General features: G+C 41.9%; 1 protein-coding gene across 1 annotated transcript in view; it reads right to left on the reverse strand.

Moving 5' to 3' along the window:
* The window catches only part of MNAT1 (MNAT1 component of CDK activating kinase), a 118,903-nt gene that overhangs the window by 29,972 nt on the left and 71,605 nt on the right, over window positions 1-17,326 (reverse strand). Inside the window, exon 7 of the mRNA XM_054286765.1 lies at window positions 5,523-5,644. Coding sequence (XP_054142740.1) covers window positions 5,523-5,644 — 122 coding nt within the window. The remainder of the gene's footprint in view (window positions 1-5,522; window positions 5,645-17,326) is intronic.

Raw genomic sequence — 17,326 nt, forward strand, 5'->3', positions numbered from 1 at the left:
GCTGTAGGATTTCTGGGGAATGCTAAAGCAATACCAGACAGTTTCTGTATCAAACCAGGTCAAGATGGTTTACAGGCAGTTCTGCTGCCTGCCCTGAGAGAGCAGCACACTTGGCCATGTTCATGATCCCAAAAAAGGGCACCCACACAGTACTTGTTTTGCCATTCATGGGTTTTTATTCAATTATTTATGATAAAATGAACAAAAACCAAAAGGCTGTATGGAAATGTAGCTGAGTCTTTAAAGCAATAATCACTCCTTACCTGCCAATTCTCATTCACTGGGTGCCCAATGCCAAACCCTCTGCAGCAGACAGAAACCTCTCTGCTGAGTGAGGATCAGGCCCTGCAACAGGAGACTCTGGGAAATTCAGACCATATGCCTTGGTAGCCAAGAGCATTCCTGCAAGGAGTGCAGCCCTCTATGAGCCCTCCAAGGCAAGACAAGCTTCCCTTGCTCTTACTCAATCTTTTGACTCTGACTACTGAGCTTATTGAGAGACTCAATTCCATTAAAAGGAGCAGAATGAATTCAGTGTTCAAAACCAATGGGCCAAAGCAGATCAAATCAGCCCTTCATTTGTGGCTTTTCTCCTTTTCCAAGATTCAAGAAATATCTCCATACCCCAGTGACAGAGCAGATGTGAAAAATCACCTGCTATGGACTTTTAAAGCCCAGTGATCCTGTCACCCATTCAAAATCAATTCTCAGTTATTTCTCTGCCTCCAACCCTACACAGACACTGACAGGGTTCTAGCAGAAGCTGATCCAGCCAAAGACCAGCTCAGCTATGCTGTAAGAATAGTTTGGAGACCATCCTGACTATTGCCTCACTTAAAAAAAAAAATATCACAATGACTGACAGCAAAGAAGTTACACGAGTCATTTCTAGATTAAGTGCCAGAACTCTACATGTGTTTCAAATTACACTACAACACTGTACAACAAAGAAATATGCAGAAATTTTCCACTGGAAGTGAAGGTTAAAAATTAAACACTAACAAAGCTCTAACAGATATGAAACCCAACCTCATCTTAATGCGAAATTTAAAATGCCTGAGCTGTCCTACACTAGGAAAAAGGGAATGAATCAATCCAGTTGTTCATAAGAAAAAGCCCACTGGGCTAAAACATGTTCATTGTATGGAGAGATTTTCACAGCACTCCCACTCTGCTTCAGTACTTACCCCTCAAGTCTTAAAATGATGTTCTGTTTAGATTTAACTTTTAATTTATCAAAATATATTACCTATCCTCATTAGTGTTCACTATTAAACTTCTTTTTCTGCATTTTATTTAAACAAAACATTAACCAGGGTGTTCCTTACAATGTGATTATACATGAAAACAAGTTGATATATCAAAGAGAAGTCACATTTTTCCCCCAAAAAAAGATTTTTTTATATGCACACATATATATATTCAGCTTGGATCTCTCCAAAGCTAAGTAGGCAAACACAATTTTATTTTAAGCAGACCAGGCTTGACTTGATTACAAGGTCTGCTGCAAAGAGAAATTTTTAACCTGACTTGTAAATTACCTCAATTTTATGAGAATGGTGAGGATATGACTGGCACTGTGTTGAGTATGATCCACTTTAGATAACAAGGTTTCTAAACCTTGAGTCATGAAGTTTACATATTTTTACCCAAAATGCTAATCACATAGGCAGATTTTCAATTTATAGCAAATTTTTAAGTAGCCTGTGTATGTCTCTTCACAGCTGTAAAACTTGGTGGCTGCTGTGTGGCCACTCCTGTTAGACAGACTTATAATTACTGCCAGGAATGTCTTTACATTCTTCAGGACCTCCAAAAAAACATCATTTGCATCCTCAGGGGCTTTTTTTGTTTTGTTTTTCCTTTAGAATCAAAACTACACATCAAACATACATTTTTAATGCAACACACTACTTTCCATCCCCATCCTGTGTTATTCTTTCACTACTTGGAATGTCAGTTTGTTATATTTTTCATTTCTTTTGTTTTCCAGTAAGAAAAATGCAGACCTCCAACCACACAAATTCAGCATGCTCAGCTAAAACATCAGGAAGAAAAAAAATAAATAAAATGAAAAGAGACAGGACTTTTTTGCCCATCTAAGAAAACCTCCAAGTAAAGCAAGTGCCCAAGTGTTCTGTTGCAGCCACACACCTCTGCTCCCCAAAAGGCAACTCAACAGATTTGAACCAAAAGGTGACACGTCCCACTTCAGTCCAAACTAGGAGTTTGTGGTGACAGCAGAAATGCCAGCAGAGCCCTGATAAGGCAGGGATCTCTCTCAAACACATCAGCAGGTTGCCCCCAGCTCCGTGCACAAAGCAATAATTTCCCAGTGCATTTCAGTAATTGAGAGCAGCGACAAAGCCACCCAGAGCCAGGGCTGTAAGTCACTGGGGAGGGACAGGCAGCTGCAGAGGCCAGCCCCAGCATGGGCATGTTCCAGTGATCCAAGAGCCCATTTTCCTCCAAGGGCAGCACCACATGTTTGGGAGATGCTCTCACGCATCCTCTCCCCTTTTCCAAGTCACGTTTCCGTGTGACAGCTGAGACAGGCATGAGCTGGTCCTGGAGTCTGAGCAGCCAAAGTGACCTTCATGGGGGGCTGAAGGACACAAACCCCTGCACATTACACCAATCATTTGTGTTGGGGGAAAAAAAAACCCTAAATCTTTATTATTCTCAGATTTCCAACACCCTAACAAAACAAATGCACAAGGATGTTAATGCTTTTCTGCAGTGCTTAAGAAAAAAAAAGAAGATTTACATCCCCAGGGAAAACTGAAAACAAATTTGTAAGAACAATTTGAACATAAATTTCCTTTTTTGCAAAATATGCAAACTCCACACAGAAGAACAGTGGAAAAATGCAAAATCAAGTTTATGGTCAGCTCATTAAGTTTTTTGAAAAGCCTAATAAGCAAATAATACAAGTCATCTTAAAAAGCTTTTTTTTTAATTACAAAAGATTCCTTACAAATGTTCTACATGACCCTGTAAGTATTCACCCTTTTTCTTGCTCTTTGCTAAAACCTTCTTGCCAGCTGTGTCCTTCATTACAGCAACTCACTAAGGAAAAAAAATGCTGAAACCTAAAGCAGGTCTTGCAGAAGGCAAGATGGTAAGGAATATTCAAAAAATTCATTCTGCTGAGTGTTTTGAAGATTAAAAAATGTATCACTAAGAAAAACAAGTCAATAAATTAGTGAATTCAAAAGTCACTACGTTGACAATTGTCTTTGCAATAGTTCTGGCTCCAGAAACTCAGATAACAGCCTGCACATTTGAGGGAACTATTTAGCAGAAATAAATGTCAGGCTAAAAGTTATTAACAGGAAAATTAAAAGAGGGAGAAACTAAAATTTAAAAAATAAATAAAACCAACTAAATACATTTAAAATCACAGAATGGTTTGGGTTGGAAGGGACCTTAAAGACCATGCAGTTCCAACCCCCCAGCTATGGGTAGGGATGCCACCCACTAGGCCAGGTGGCTCAAAGCCCCATCCAGCCTGGCCTTTTATAAGTGTAAATGAACAGGAAACTAAAAATCTTTAGCTGGAGAGGTTTACATTGTGCCCAGCTCTTCTGCCTCACCCAGGCAGCTGCATGCAGCTGCCTCAAGAGCCCCAAAGCAGGGACAGAGGCACTTTAGTGCAGCATTCAGCACCAACAGGAAATGCGCACGAGTTCCTATAAACACAGAAACACAAACATACAAAGCAACAGCCCTGCACGCCTTGAGGTATTTCAGACACCCCATGGAATAGGGTTAGAGCTGTGCTGGCTGGGAACCCACAGCACTGATGTATTTGTTTTGGAAGGGCAAACAGCCTCAGGACTCAGAGGAACTGTTCTGGTGGGCACCACCAACCCACCCACCCACCCGGCCAGCCCTGAGCTCCCCTTGCTGCCACAGCCACCCTGCTCCCCTCAGCCCAACAAGCCTGGCTGCCCCTGCTCACAGGAGGAAAATGGCACTTCTCAAAGTATCTCCAAGGAAAGACTGTGGCATTGTTAGCAAACCCTGCTCTGAATCCCACACAGACACAACTGCAGGGTTTAAAGGGATTTGCTCTGTAAAGTGTTGGGCTGCCCCAGAAGTGGTGCCACTAAATGCAATGGACATAAAGGACAGTGCTCCTGATGGATTTGGACACCAGCATTCATGGGGCACAGGCAAAGGGAATCCTCCCTGCATCTTTCTCTTGTTTGTGGTGAGGCTGAAGGGGCCTCCAAGCCCCTCTCACACTGGAGGTCCCTCACAGCTGTGCTCCATCCAAACAGGTGGTGAAGGCTGAGCCAGGCTCTGCCCAACTTTGAACTCCTAATTAATACTTCTGCCTGTGCCCCATGAATGCTGGTGTCCAAATCCATCAGGAACAGTCATCTATGTCCACTGCATTTAGAGGCACCAGGTCTGGGGCAGCACAACACTTTACAGAGAAAATCCTTTAAACCAGAAGATAATAAAAGTTACAGGCATCAGGAGGACACAGAAACAGTAAAAATGGAGACAGCCTCACTCCCAGGCAGTTTTCACTGTCACTTCTCACTTCAGTTTTCTGAAGCACCATTAGGTTGCTTATTTACCCTCCTAAGCCTATCTACCTCTGTCATTTCCTGGATGAGATACAGCTTCTCCCATGCCAGTGAGCTAGATGGGATTCCTGTTTGGATTTCAGTGGTCTCCCAAACTGCACACTCAATTGCCTCAACTTTGTTCAGTACTTTGTGGCTTCAGTTTTCCCAGATTGCACAGCCAAAGGTAAACTGTTCTTTTTTTAAACTCTTTCTTGCCTTGCCAGCCTGCACATTCATTCTGCCCTGCAGTTTCCAGGCACTGCAAGTGCTGATGACCTTGAGGGTCAGGCCTTGATGAGCTGGGTGACACTCTCCCAGCAGCTCCAGTATCCAGGTGGCATTGCAGCTACCAGCACATCACTCCTGCACTTCCTAGCCCCCCTTACCCAGGCACAGAAGGCTCCCAAACTCCCTTTCTCTCAAACATGGATGCACACCACGATGCTGCCAAGCTGCTGGACCAGCCCTGCATTATATTTTTTGACAAAGTTAAGCTCTGTGCTTCATTTCTCACAAACACAGTTTGACTGTAGACAGCAGCCGACAAGTAAATCTACCCTTTTCCATGGCAAACAGCCCAACTTTAATATTTTTACTGGCTTACAGCTGGGTAAATTAAGCCCCAGATTTTTATTTATTTATTTTTTAATACCGTGCAACTGAAAATGAACAGCTACTTCACTATGACTGCCAAGGACAACCTTAAAAACACTAATGCAATCCAGTCCAGCTCTCAATAGATCTATAAAGGCAAGAGGACCAAAAATTTCTGCTTATCCACCCAAACAAAATGTTGGTTGGGCAGGAAGTCTAATATTTCGTTAAGATCCCTTAAAATAAAAAAAGGAAAGGAAAAAAAGATCCCTGGCAATCTGAAGATGGTAACAATCCCAGCTACAATGCCATAATATGGGATTTAAAATGCACTGATTTACTTACCCCAGCTTTCCCAACATCTCAAGCTCTGGAACTTGTGGTCCATAGGTCTCCACTTGCAGAGGCTGATATTCATACAAAGTTTCCTCTAACTTTTGAATGGGAGCTAATGAAATATGCTGACCCTGTTGGAAAAAAAAAAAAAAGTAAAATATTTCTACATATAATCAAGGTCAAAGTTTTGTTTTGACTTTTTTTTATATGCAGTATAAGAACAAGCATTACCTTGGTACAGACAAACACCTTCCCACTAAGAACATACTGTTCACTATACCACTCACTTTTTCACGATTTAGATTTTTTTTACTGGGACCTACAGATTGGAAGTGATGTTTCATCAGCTATAATTGGACAAGAAGGAAGAGGGGAAGAAGCTTTATTCAGGGCAAGCTTACCATTAGAAAGTACATCTGCTTCCAGTGTCACTAGCAAAATTATTATTAGGCACTAATTTCATTTATCTGAAGTACTATCAAACAAATGTCTCTGAACAACCCTACTTGATTCTGTAATCAATGATTTCCTGAAAGCCCTAATTAGAAAGGGAAGCCACTTTCCTTTCTCTCCACAGGCTTTGTAAGCTCCCATACATAATGGCTCTCAAGATAGACTTTTACAGAGCAATACAATTAATTCATTCAGCAAATTCCCATTTGTTTCATAACTAAAAATACAGAAACACACAAACATTAAGCTTTCACTCCAGATGGTACTTCTGCAAGACCTTCAGAGTGCTGAGAAACAGTGAGCCATTTGCACACCCCTCCCCTCCAAGCCCCTATCACTCAGAGCTCTCACAAAACAGGAGATTGTGCCTGGGAAGGAGGGGGTCAGGAGGATATGAGATAGAGCCAAAGTTAACAGATGTTGCTGCGTGACATTCTACACTGATTTGTTGATCTTTCACACAGTTTCAATTTTCTACTGTATTCTATGGTGCTCACAAAAATTAGCAGCAGCAGCAAAAAGACAGAGCACCGTGAGCTGCCCCAAACCAGCCTGGCTCTCCCTGTAGAAATTGAGTTTCCCATCTGCAGAATGCAGGAATTTAGCAAAGCAGTAGTATTGTTTTTGTAGACATTTTGTCTGAAACAGGAGATGGGAATGCTGTGTATAAGCCTGGCTCCCACTGGTGATCACTTACTGAGCTGAGCTTCCCTGGGGCCACTCCTCTGAGCATCTACTCCCTCAAGTGGAAAACACAGGCTCCTAAAGTGGGACATTGGGTTAAAATTAACTAAAGAGGGGAATGAAAAAGTCTGTAGAAGGGGAAAGCTGTTAATTAAATTTGTGGTTGAAGACAGTGACCTTTCTGAATTTGGAGCAGAGATATTTTTGTTTTGGGAGTTGCAGAAAATAGCTAAGAAAACTGAAAACATGAGTCCTTGAGAAGTGTTATCGTGGATCTAAGCTGATCTCCACGGAAATATCAGCAGCTCAAGTTTTCCATTCAAACAGCCCCTGTGTGTGTGATGAAAATAGAGTTTTAGGCTTTTTCTGCACTGCCTGGGGGACAGGAGAGGCCACTGCTGGCACTGGTATGGGGACAGTGTCCTGGAGAGGAGATGGGAAGGAAGATTTCCAGTCAGCCACGCACCACTCCAACTCTCATGGCCAGCATGTTTATTTCTGTGCTACAAACTATTGCTGTAATATTACTACACATTTTTAAAAAGTAGGAAAAGAAAGGTTAAAAATTCAGCTTGAATCCCACTTCATGATATTTTAGGACATAGAAGTTGTCTATTTATAATCTATCCAAGTTTATTAAAATATAATACTTTGTGGCTACATTTATGTGGGCCTGTTACACCCATTGCAAGGGAGTAATGCTTAAATGAGACTCTTACATTTGAATTTTTAGCAACATCATTGTCTCTAACCAAACAAAAAATGGAAAGTCATACCAATGTTTTACATATGTACAACCTCATCCGGTGAGTGAAGAGTCTCGCTCTTTCCAAATCCAAATTTTGTTCCAGCCATAGAAAAGAAATTTTGGTTTTGGGCAAAGATCAAAACCACGGTAAATACTTTGGGAAATGACTTCTGTGCAGAAAAAGGGAGAAATCTCAGATTGCAGGCACCCATCCCTTGAGGACAGCACCACAACAGCTGCTCACTGTCAGCACAGTTGCACTGGTGCCTTCCTGACACTTCGTTAATGAGAGCAACTTCTGCCAGCACTGGCCAAGAGACACAGGAAGGCTCCCAACACATGGACTGGATCATCACTGCCTTTTTGCCCACCACCATTTATGCTGCTACAGAGATGTCCACCTCTGGAAGCTCCTGGGAGGACAGGATGAAAATGTTTCATTTGTTTTCCCCTCTTTGTGGGGTTCCCAAGGTGCTGGGGTCACGGGGGATCAGGATGGACATTATCTCTCAGATAACTGAGCAGGAACTGTGAGGGAGCTGCCCATGAATGGTGGGAAGGCTGACTGGTCAGCACCCCAGGGGCATGGGGGGCACAGGGGGCAGGAACTGCATCACCAGCTCCCTGTGGTAGCCTGGAGAACAGCACAATGTCACAAGAGGAGCTGCATTATAGAAACTGTCCCCCCTTGAGCTGCTCTGACATCGTGTCCGGCACAGGCCAGGACATTTTGTGTTCCTGTATGAAACCCAAGGACTGGCAGTTCAGCCAAAGCACCTTCTTTTGAAAGGCATCCAATCTAGACTCAGACAGATTTCAGATCACACTGTGATCTGATGTACAGGTACATCCCCTAGGTAAGTTAACTGCAATAGTTGATTATCTTCACCATTAAACACTGGCAGCTCATTTCTGGGTCATCAGATTGACTCTCTCCTGTGTCTTTCTCACCTCCCTCAAGGGCCAAGGTGCAAGGATTAGGAACCAGGATGGCATTTCCATGGCAAAAGGACTGTACTGGTTTGTGTGCAGCCAGCAGATCTGCACCTCAAGGAAATTATGCAGCTGTATGAAACAGCTCATTTGGTTTTGTTTCCCAAAATCACAACTTTAGCTGATGTGCTTTGGCAATGTGGATTACATTCCACTCAGCAATGGGTAAAAAGCCCCATCATCAGCTGCTGCTCCAGCCCTTTGGTTGTCTGGCCTTCAGGCTCCTGACCTTACAGACTTTCAATTGTTCAGCCCTACACAGGTTAGTGAGGTCCCAGAACTGGGTATGGCCCAGACTGGTGCAAAAGGTTGGATGCAAACCAAAACCATTGCCTTTCCTATTACCACTGCTGTTGGGATAAGCTGACTCACAAAAAAACCTTGTTGAACTTAAAAGGCTCAATTTGACCACTATTATCTCAGTTAAGAGTCATCTGACCAGAAGCATCCCACTTTTGTCTCTCTGTCCCAATGGTCCCAAACCACTTCATAACAGACTGGTAATAAAAGGGAAGCTGCTGTGTAACTTTAGAGACACCACAACAGACAATAACTGTTACTTTGGACTTACACAGCACTTTTACAGATCCAAAACCCATTTCTAACCTATGAGGTAAGACTTTTAAATTTCCTGTATTCCACCTAGACAGTCAGCCTTACCTCTTTCCAGCATTAGGAGGCATTTATCAGCATGCTGAAACCAAGATGAAAGCAGTGGGACCAAGGTCCTGCTTCTGCATTGCTTTCTCCTGACAAACCTAAAATCTGATGTGGTCATGGGTAAGTATTTCTAATTCCCCTTGGATGCTGTAATGTTTGTGTAAAAGAAGCTGACAGCATGCAAATGAAGAGAGAAAAGGCTTCCAAGAACACAGACAACACTTTTTCCTGCCTCCTCCCCCTCCCACCCCAATCTTCACAGCACACAAGTGTTTTCCCTGGGATTATTTTAAGCACCAGAGCTGTCTATTACATACTGGAATGTATGGAACCACAAAACATGCTGCTAATTAGAAGGAAGGCATTTGCTTATCCTTAGGACTTTGTTTATATAAAAGCCTGCACAGCAATGGATTTGTGAGCAACTGACATTCTATTCATGTGCTGTATGGGTTCAGATGAGAGACATACAGGATTAAATTGGGAGGGGGGTTGAATAATGTCTTTGTATTAGAAGTAAAACTGACTGGCTGAGAGACTGTTTGAGACAACTATCAACTGAAAAAGAAACAAAAGCAGTGGCCAGTTTTGGTTTCAGATTGTGATACAACATGGCATTAATAAAAGAAAAGCTGTGGATTACATACAAAGAGCTGCCCCTGCAGTAACAAGGAGCTTATTTAAACAAAAACAACACTCTTTCAGGAACAATTATGGCTGTTAGAACATCAAAATTATAGTGTATCACTGCACCTTTCACACAGGTTTGGGGAGGGACTCTTGGCAGATGCCAGGTACATCAGTATTTGCCTGCTAGCAGAAGGAGGTTATTTTACCACAGAGTACAGAAATATCAGCCCACGTTGCAGCGTTCACACTTCTCCCTGTCCTGCCCTCTCTCCCTGTCCGTGGCTCCAAAATGACACTGCCTTCCTCCACCTGCTTCCCTCAGCAGCAAAAAGAAACAACTGACAGCCTTCCCAGAAATCTTTCGAGAGCCAAGGAGGAGGAGAAAGTAGACTCACACCAAAAATGCACTAGTAGGGGAAAGAGGAGGAACAGCTATGCCACAAAAACATCTCCAGGCAAGAGACAGAAGCCAGAGACTGGGGTCAGTAAAACTTGCCCAGACAAGGCAAGTTTCTGCACTAGCAGCAGCTGGGCTAGTTGGTGGAGCCAATCTTTTTGCCTTTTAAATTTCTCTCTGCATGGGACTCACCGAGCTCTGCTATCAGCCCACTTCCACAGCACACGTCAGAGAACAGAAATAGCGGCGCTCGCGCTGCATCTCATCGGCCCCTCTGCAGCAATGTTATTTTTATTTAACCCTTTTCTCTGCCAGGTCACTCTCCTGAGCCTGGCCAAAGCAGGAACCAAGGGCTGTGGAATGCCAGGACACATCCCCAGCTCTGCTTCCATTGTTAACCTCTCTGTCCTGCCATGTACAAAGACCCTTTGAAACACACCATCCTCTGAGCGTGCAATTATCCAAATGCTTTCAAGTGAACATTAAAACAAAACTATAAATTCCATGAATTTTTCAGTAGAAGCAGTCTTAGGAAAACTGTTTTACTGTTAAGCTGGTAACAGAATTCAGCTTTTGAAAAGATTTCATGTTAACACAATTTCTTACAGATATCAATGTAAATATCTTTGGAGGTGTGATGTGAGCCAGAAGTTGGGTTGTTGTGGATTTATTCTCCCCCTCCAGCTTCCACCCTCTCAATTCACTATTGACAAATCCATGTCAGCAATGCTAAAGCGGCCTTCTGATTCTGATTAACTACTTTGACTACAGTAATACTCAGGAAAAGGAGAATGAAACTGATAGATTTGGAGGGCTCAGTTAATATTATTTTAACCTTTACCCTCTCTGTCTTCCACAGCCTTTTTAAATAAACACAAAGTATGTCAAACTAAAATGTATAATTCTATTCGTTGGCCTAAAACTCCTGTGCCAGTGAAACTTTTTCAAAGACTTAAATATCAACTCTTCTCGCTCTGCTCTTGAAAAAACAAAAATAAATCTAATTTATTTACTTGATTATAAGAAGTAAAAGATAATGAGGATATTTCAGAAGAGAAACTGAAAGAACAAATGATCTGACAGAAAGCAAGAGAACCAATATTAAGATTTTCTGTTGATCTCAAAACCAAAATCTGACCACAAATGGCAAGATCAGAGACACAACATTGCTAACCCTTCTCTGTGTGGTAGATGATTTCAGACACCTAACAACAATCTCCCTCCGTGGTAATACTTAATTTGATTTTCAAATGCCAAAACAGATTTAAAACATGTGCTTTCTTTAGGAATGACAGAAATAAGCCAAGGGATCAACAGCACTGAAGAAGCTATGAACAAAGACAGAGAGATAAATGTGATTTGTTACATAAACAGGTACCTGCAAAATTAACCACGGACTAACATGGGTTAAATCACACCATCAGTTCTACTTGCCTCCAAAATTTTCCTTTACAACTTTCTGACATAAGTAATTACCTGACCAGACTTATCTTTAAGCTCCTGCCAAAAAGGCCCATTTCTCTAATCTCCCAGGAGAAAGCCTGTGTCCCTCTAACAAGCTGCAATACAATTGTGCTGGGGCAGGGCCAGGGCAGGATTTAGTGCCTGCTCTCTCGACAGAACAGCCCAGTGCCCTTTGCTCACGGCCATGGATTGCAGCGCCTGCTGGGACTGTCCTGCCTGCAGCCCAGGCAGGATTCAGGGGATACTCTGCATGCTTGCTGCAATAAGTCACTCTCTTGTTTTCAGCAGAGACCCCAGAGCTCTGGCAGGATCTGCCAAGCTTTCCTCAAAATCCCCACCACTGCTCAAAGGACAGCCCAGCACACAAGACAGCGTTATTCTGGGGAACGAAGAATTAAAACACAAGATCATTTTCATGTCACTAATAAGCTGAAGGGTCACACTCCTGGTTTTCAGCACTGGTTTTTCCATCTTGCTCCCAACTCTGTTTCAGCTCCCCAGAAATTAGTTCTGTGCATGCCACTGTGCCAGACACAGCTCAATTGCTTCTGCTCCTTTTGTTCTGTGCCCAGGACCTCTACCCTGCACTTGGTGCCTCTCTGGCCACCTTCAGCTGGACTGAAGAGCCATGCCATGGGCTGGCTGCTGAGGGGCATTTGGACACCCTGGGAATGCCAGCTGAATTTGTAAACCTCACTATCAGATCAGGGTTTGTTTTCTTGGTGTTTTTTTTTTTTTTTAATTTTTTTTGGTTTTTTTGGTTTTTTTGGTTTTTTGTACAGTGGCTTTTACAGGACTGCATGGCCCTTCTCAAGGTACGGCTGCAGGTTCTTCCCATTTTCAGAGAAATGTTTCATTACAGGTGACTTAAGGTCCACGTTTTGGTCAGTTTGTTTCACCAGTCCTGTTGGTAATACAGTACACTAAGCAGAACTAAACAAACTTTTGTTGCATCTCTACCATCAGACTTCTGGAGCCTTGGTCATTTTGGTTTGGCTATCAACAAAGCACAGTATCCACTATCAACAATAGCCAGTCTAATTACAGGATTTAAAGCTTTAATATAACATTGTTTTAAATACACACATTTAAGACCTATTTTTTCAAGGGACATGAAGTAGAAATAAATGGCAAATGGCAATTTGTGTGTCATGAACAATGAGAGAGGGACAGACACAGCAGTGGAGGTCAGAGCACAAAGCTTTGCTTATTAACCAGCAACAACTGCCTGAGCCTCTGCACAGGTGAATCTACTGGTGCTCCTGCTTTGCTGAATTAAAGCTGTGTGTTACACTGCTATGATCCCTCTATTATGCAAGAAAATTATCTAGGATTTCCTGGAGAACAGTGGAAACTGTAAAAACCAGCTGCTCATAAAGAATCATACATCACTGTACTAAACTGTCTGCTCTTTCCTGGGGTGCTCTACAGCAGCTCCCCCCATCCAAACAGCCACAGCTCCACAATTCTGTTTTTGAGGAATGCAAAGTCTGAAGGATGATTTAAAAAGAAGCACTGCTTAAAATAACAAAGCCATACAGAAAGCTGACCTCAGACTACAGAAGATGAGTAACTGTGTGTGTATGGAAGTCAGGGACATATTCCCTGTTCTACTGAGCATCCAGCCTCAGATAAATGTTGATAAAGATGCAGAACATCACATTCAGTACAGCTTATGTCTGCCTGATAAAGGGAAGAAATAAAGTGAGATTCCTTGAATAGCTAGACTTTAAGGAGGGACTGCTAAAGGTTGATGATCGTCTGGCAAGAGAAAGCAAGGGAGTTTTTATAGCAACAGACACCAAAAAAAGAATAAAATATTAAGAAGAGGACAATAAAGGCAGGTGAAAAGAAAAGCATGAACAGAATAGAAAAACAGGAAGAGTAAATTATTAGAAACAGGCAAAAGGAAAAAACTGAAGTCTAAAGTTAAAAAACTAAAAGTATCAGACATTTGCAGTATGTGATGCATCTTCACAATATTTGTGGGCTGTATTTAGCACAACATTTAAAATGAACACTGAAAACTGTTAGCAATATATTTAGAAATTATTACTTAGAGTAAAAGAAGTTTATTTCTAGCCTTTTTCTATTTGCATGCACAGCACACAAGTAAACATGAACCAACTATTCCAGGACAGGAGGGGACCCACTGCAAACATAACACACAACTTCATGACACTGCTTTGAAAATGAACATTAATTCTCTCAAACTAAACAAAAGAACCCCCTGGGGCAGAAGAAACTGCATTTTTAATCTGCCCAAAATTTATTCTTTTGTCCTTCCAGAGAGGTTCAGTTTCTTTCCATGCAAGTTTTCATCTGTGGGACTACTTCATTTAACTGGGTATAACAAAATGATGCTTAAATCTAAGCCACAGACACACGACAGTTTTTTAAGTTATCTGTACTTACTTCCCATGGCACCTGAATTTTGCCAGTCCTTTGGACAGGATTCACAGAACTTCACAGGACCAAGAATCCTGTTTGTAAGCCTTGCCTGATCCTGAGAGAGTTGAAAAAAATCCTCCTATGGATGAACTACCGTGTACTGCTGCAGTGCCTGGTTTCAGTGGCTACAGCTTCCTAACTCCTTGAAACACAACCAGAAATATCTAAGGCATCTTTAACACAAAGACAAAGGAATGGTTCATGCCATGAAAAATCTACAATCTCAGAGAAAATAGAAGCTGGTAGCAAAAATTGATAAAATCACATGGCAATTTCACTCAGTCTCTGAAAAACTGTATTTATCTGTTTACAAAATAAAAAGATGCCTCATCTGTTTTGTCTTGTTCACTGGTTTCATTGTGAACTCTTTTGCTAAAACATTTGTATTCAAAATTGTAAAAAGCAAGTGTTGTCACAGATTCTGAAAGAGGAGACTGCTGTGAAAGTAACTGCAGGACAAACATTGCGTTTCGAGCAAGTTGGGGAGGCTGCCTGAGTATTTCCTGCTATAGGCTTACAACAGACTGTTTTGCCTTAAAAACAACCCTTCCTTTGTAGAAGGGAAGATTGCTGTGTGCTCTGGCACAAGTACTGGATGGAGCCACAGCAGCAGAGTGCCCTGACATTTAACAACATCCACCAGGGAAAGGCACTGCTCAAAGGCTGGGTCAGGGACTGCACTGACATCCCAGGCCATGCCATCAGCTGCTGCTGTGAAACAACACAAACAAGCTGCAAACCCAGGGAAAAGGAAGCCCTCAAAACAAGCATTAAGAACATTTGTTAATCAAATGACTAATCAATTAGTAAGGTCTTCATTTCTTTGAATTTCAAAAATTATTTCCAATCAGTAAAATATGTACCAGGCTTCTCCACAGATGATGCAAATGCTCACCCTGGCTCAGGGCAGCTGCTGCTCTGAGAAACAAACCAACATAAGCTGATCATTTGAATCCCCTTAAAACTCTTAGTATTGGACCAAATAAAGCACTGTAGAGCTTACTACACAGTTTTACAAGCCATGCCAAACATCTTTGTGCACTTAAAAACTATAATTTAATTAACTTTACCTGTAAGCTTGGGGAGGGGGAGGGTGCAAAAGGGGGGAAAGAAAAAAAAATAAAATACAAAGTCCTTTTCTCCTAAACTCTGAAAATAGTTCAGGGTCCAAATCCCTATACAAGAAGTAATAAAAATAGTTTGGTTTCTGGTAGCAATAACAAAAATGAGGGCAAGATTAATTCTTACACTTTTATGGCAAACAATCTAAAGCAGATGTTTGAGAATAAAAGCGAGATGTCAAAGTAGTTAAAAAGCGTTTTTCAAACTCAAACACAACAAGACAACTTACAGCTTTATGTGCTTATATAAAACTCTAAATCATCCCAATCAGCTCCCACCCTTCACCCTTCTCTAGTCTATGAAGCTTCACAATTACCAAAAATGTTATATTCAAGTCCAAACCACCACAGATTGGTGTCTCCTGAACACAAGCACGTGCAAGTGAGCTTTGGTGATTAGAGATCAGCTCCTGAATCTGGAGCCTTATGAAGAGAAATAGATTTCCCTGGGTTGAATATCCAGGATCTCTGGAATAAAGTCCCTGTCTTCAAGAAACAGAGCACACTTTAAAGGTGCCTAAAAAAATTCAGAGTGTATTTACATTTCTGCTAGAAAACTGCAGTTTTGAGACATAGATCAAACTTCACATTCTAAGGTCAAAATCAACATAAGCATTCCTCAGAATCAGACTTCAAATGGATATTTGAAGTTATCCACACTTTCTTGTTTGCGAGTTCAAAGAATTGCTGATCATAAAGCAAATTTTAAGATATTAAATCTTTCAAGTAGAGATTTGACAAAACACAATATGTGTGTGCAGGAGAATTGAGTCTCTCCACATGTAACAGGGCAGAAACCTGTGCACAGTAACCCTCAGCACCCCCTTTCCCAATGAAACTGCCCTTTATTATTGTGAACACTCTGTTAACTAAAAACACCGTTCACTTAGATGTGCTTTCCAAAAGGCCTCAAGCAGGATGATACTGATTTAAATAAAGAAAATTAGGCAAGTTTTTGCACTCCAGCTTCCCACACGAGGAGGACTTGCCAAGCCTCTCCAGCCTAATCAGTGCTGCAATCACCCCGGTATATAAAGAGACTGACTCAGCGCACACAAACCCTTCCAGACTCACCAGCAAGAGCTGATTTTCTGGCTGACCACAGCAAACTGCCTCCCAGTGTCCATCTACCTGGAAGCCATCCATGCAGCCACACTGGGCTCCTGTGCATCGGCATGGCTGCTCCACCTCATTAGTGAAACACAAACCCGGCTCCAGCCATGGCAGTAACTGATACCGTATCGCTCCAGTCAATGGGAGCAAATCAGAAACTCTACACTGCATGTGAATAATAATAGGTTTTTGTGTTTCCTTTCCCAAGTGCTGACAGTTTGGAAGGTTATTTTCCCCACCACCACCATGGCTGGACTATAACCACATTAATTTCAGCGTGCCAAGGCAAGCTGTTCAAGAAGCTTTCACGGCACATTTGGCTTAATAATCCAGGGTGGGGTTTTGGGGGTTTGTTTTCAATTGTCCAAGATTTGACAAGAAAAAGAAAATTAAGTTTAAGATGTATAACTCTCTGGAAAATTATATTTTCAGCAAAAGACGGCAAGCTTTAAAAAAAGTTTTAACAAACAAATTTAAATCACCCTTTAAATCACCAGCAGCCTAAATAACTTGGCCCTAGCTCTGGACATAAACTTTTATCAATGGTAGTTGACTGAGAAAGCCATGTTTTCTCATTCAGTTTCACATTAATTTCAGGGCACAGTTAAAGCATGACACTTCATCAACTTTTCTCTCCCACATCTCCTGTTCACAGGGCTGCTGTGTTGGCTGAAACATTTATTGCCAGGACAGAGCACTGACCAAGAGACCTACAAGGAACAAAAGCCTGCCAGAGTCTACAGCAGCTCACCTTACAAAATCACCTAAGCCCCAGCCCAGCTACTCCAGCAGCTGCACTGCTCTGTTCCAGGGTATTAGCACAAGTAAATTAGCACAAGTAGGGAGCTGCAGTGACTGTTTGCTGTGAAGTCAAAGAAATTCAGACTTTGTTTAATCTTTTCTATCTCAGATTTAGACCAATACTAGAGGCAGCCCTCAAGTGCTACACAGAGCATTCTATAATTCATACAATAGTTGAGTCACAGCAAACCAGCAGCCTGGCCAGGATAATGCTTCACTGGATGCACCTACATTTACTTCTGTAAAGGGCTACAGTTTGCTTTTAATTATTCATAATGTTCCACAATGTACTTGGATG

Source organism: Melozone crissalis, unplaced genomic scaffold (genome assembly GCF_028551555.1).
Source record: "Melozone crissalis strain CALT ecotype California unplaced genomic scaffold, PUWL_Pcris_2 ptg000056l_1, whole genome shotgun sequence".
Lineage (NCBI taxonomy): Eukaryota > Metazoa > Chordata > Aves > Passeriformes > Passerellidae > Melozone > Melozone crissalis.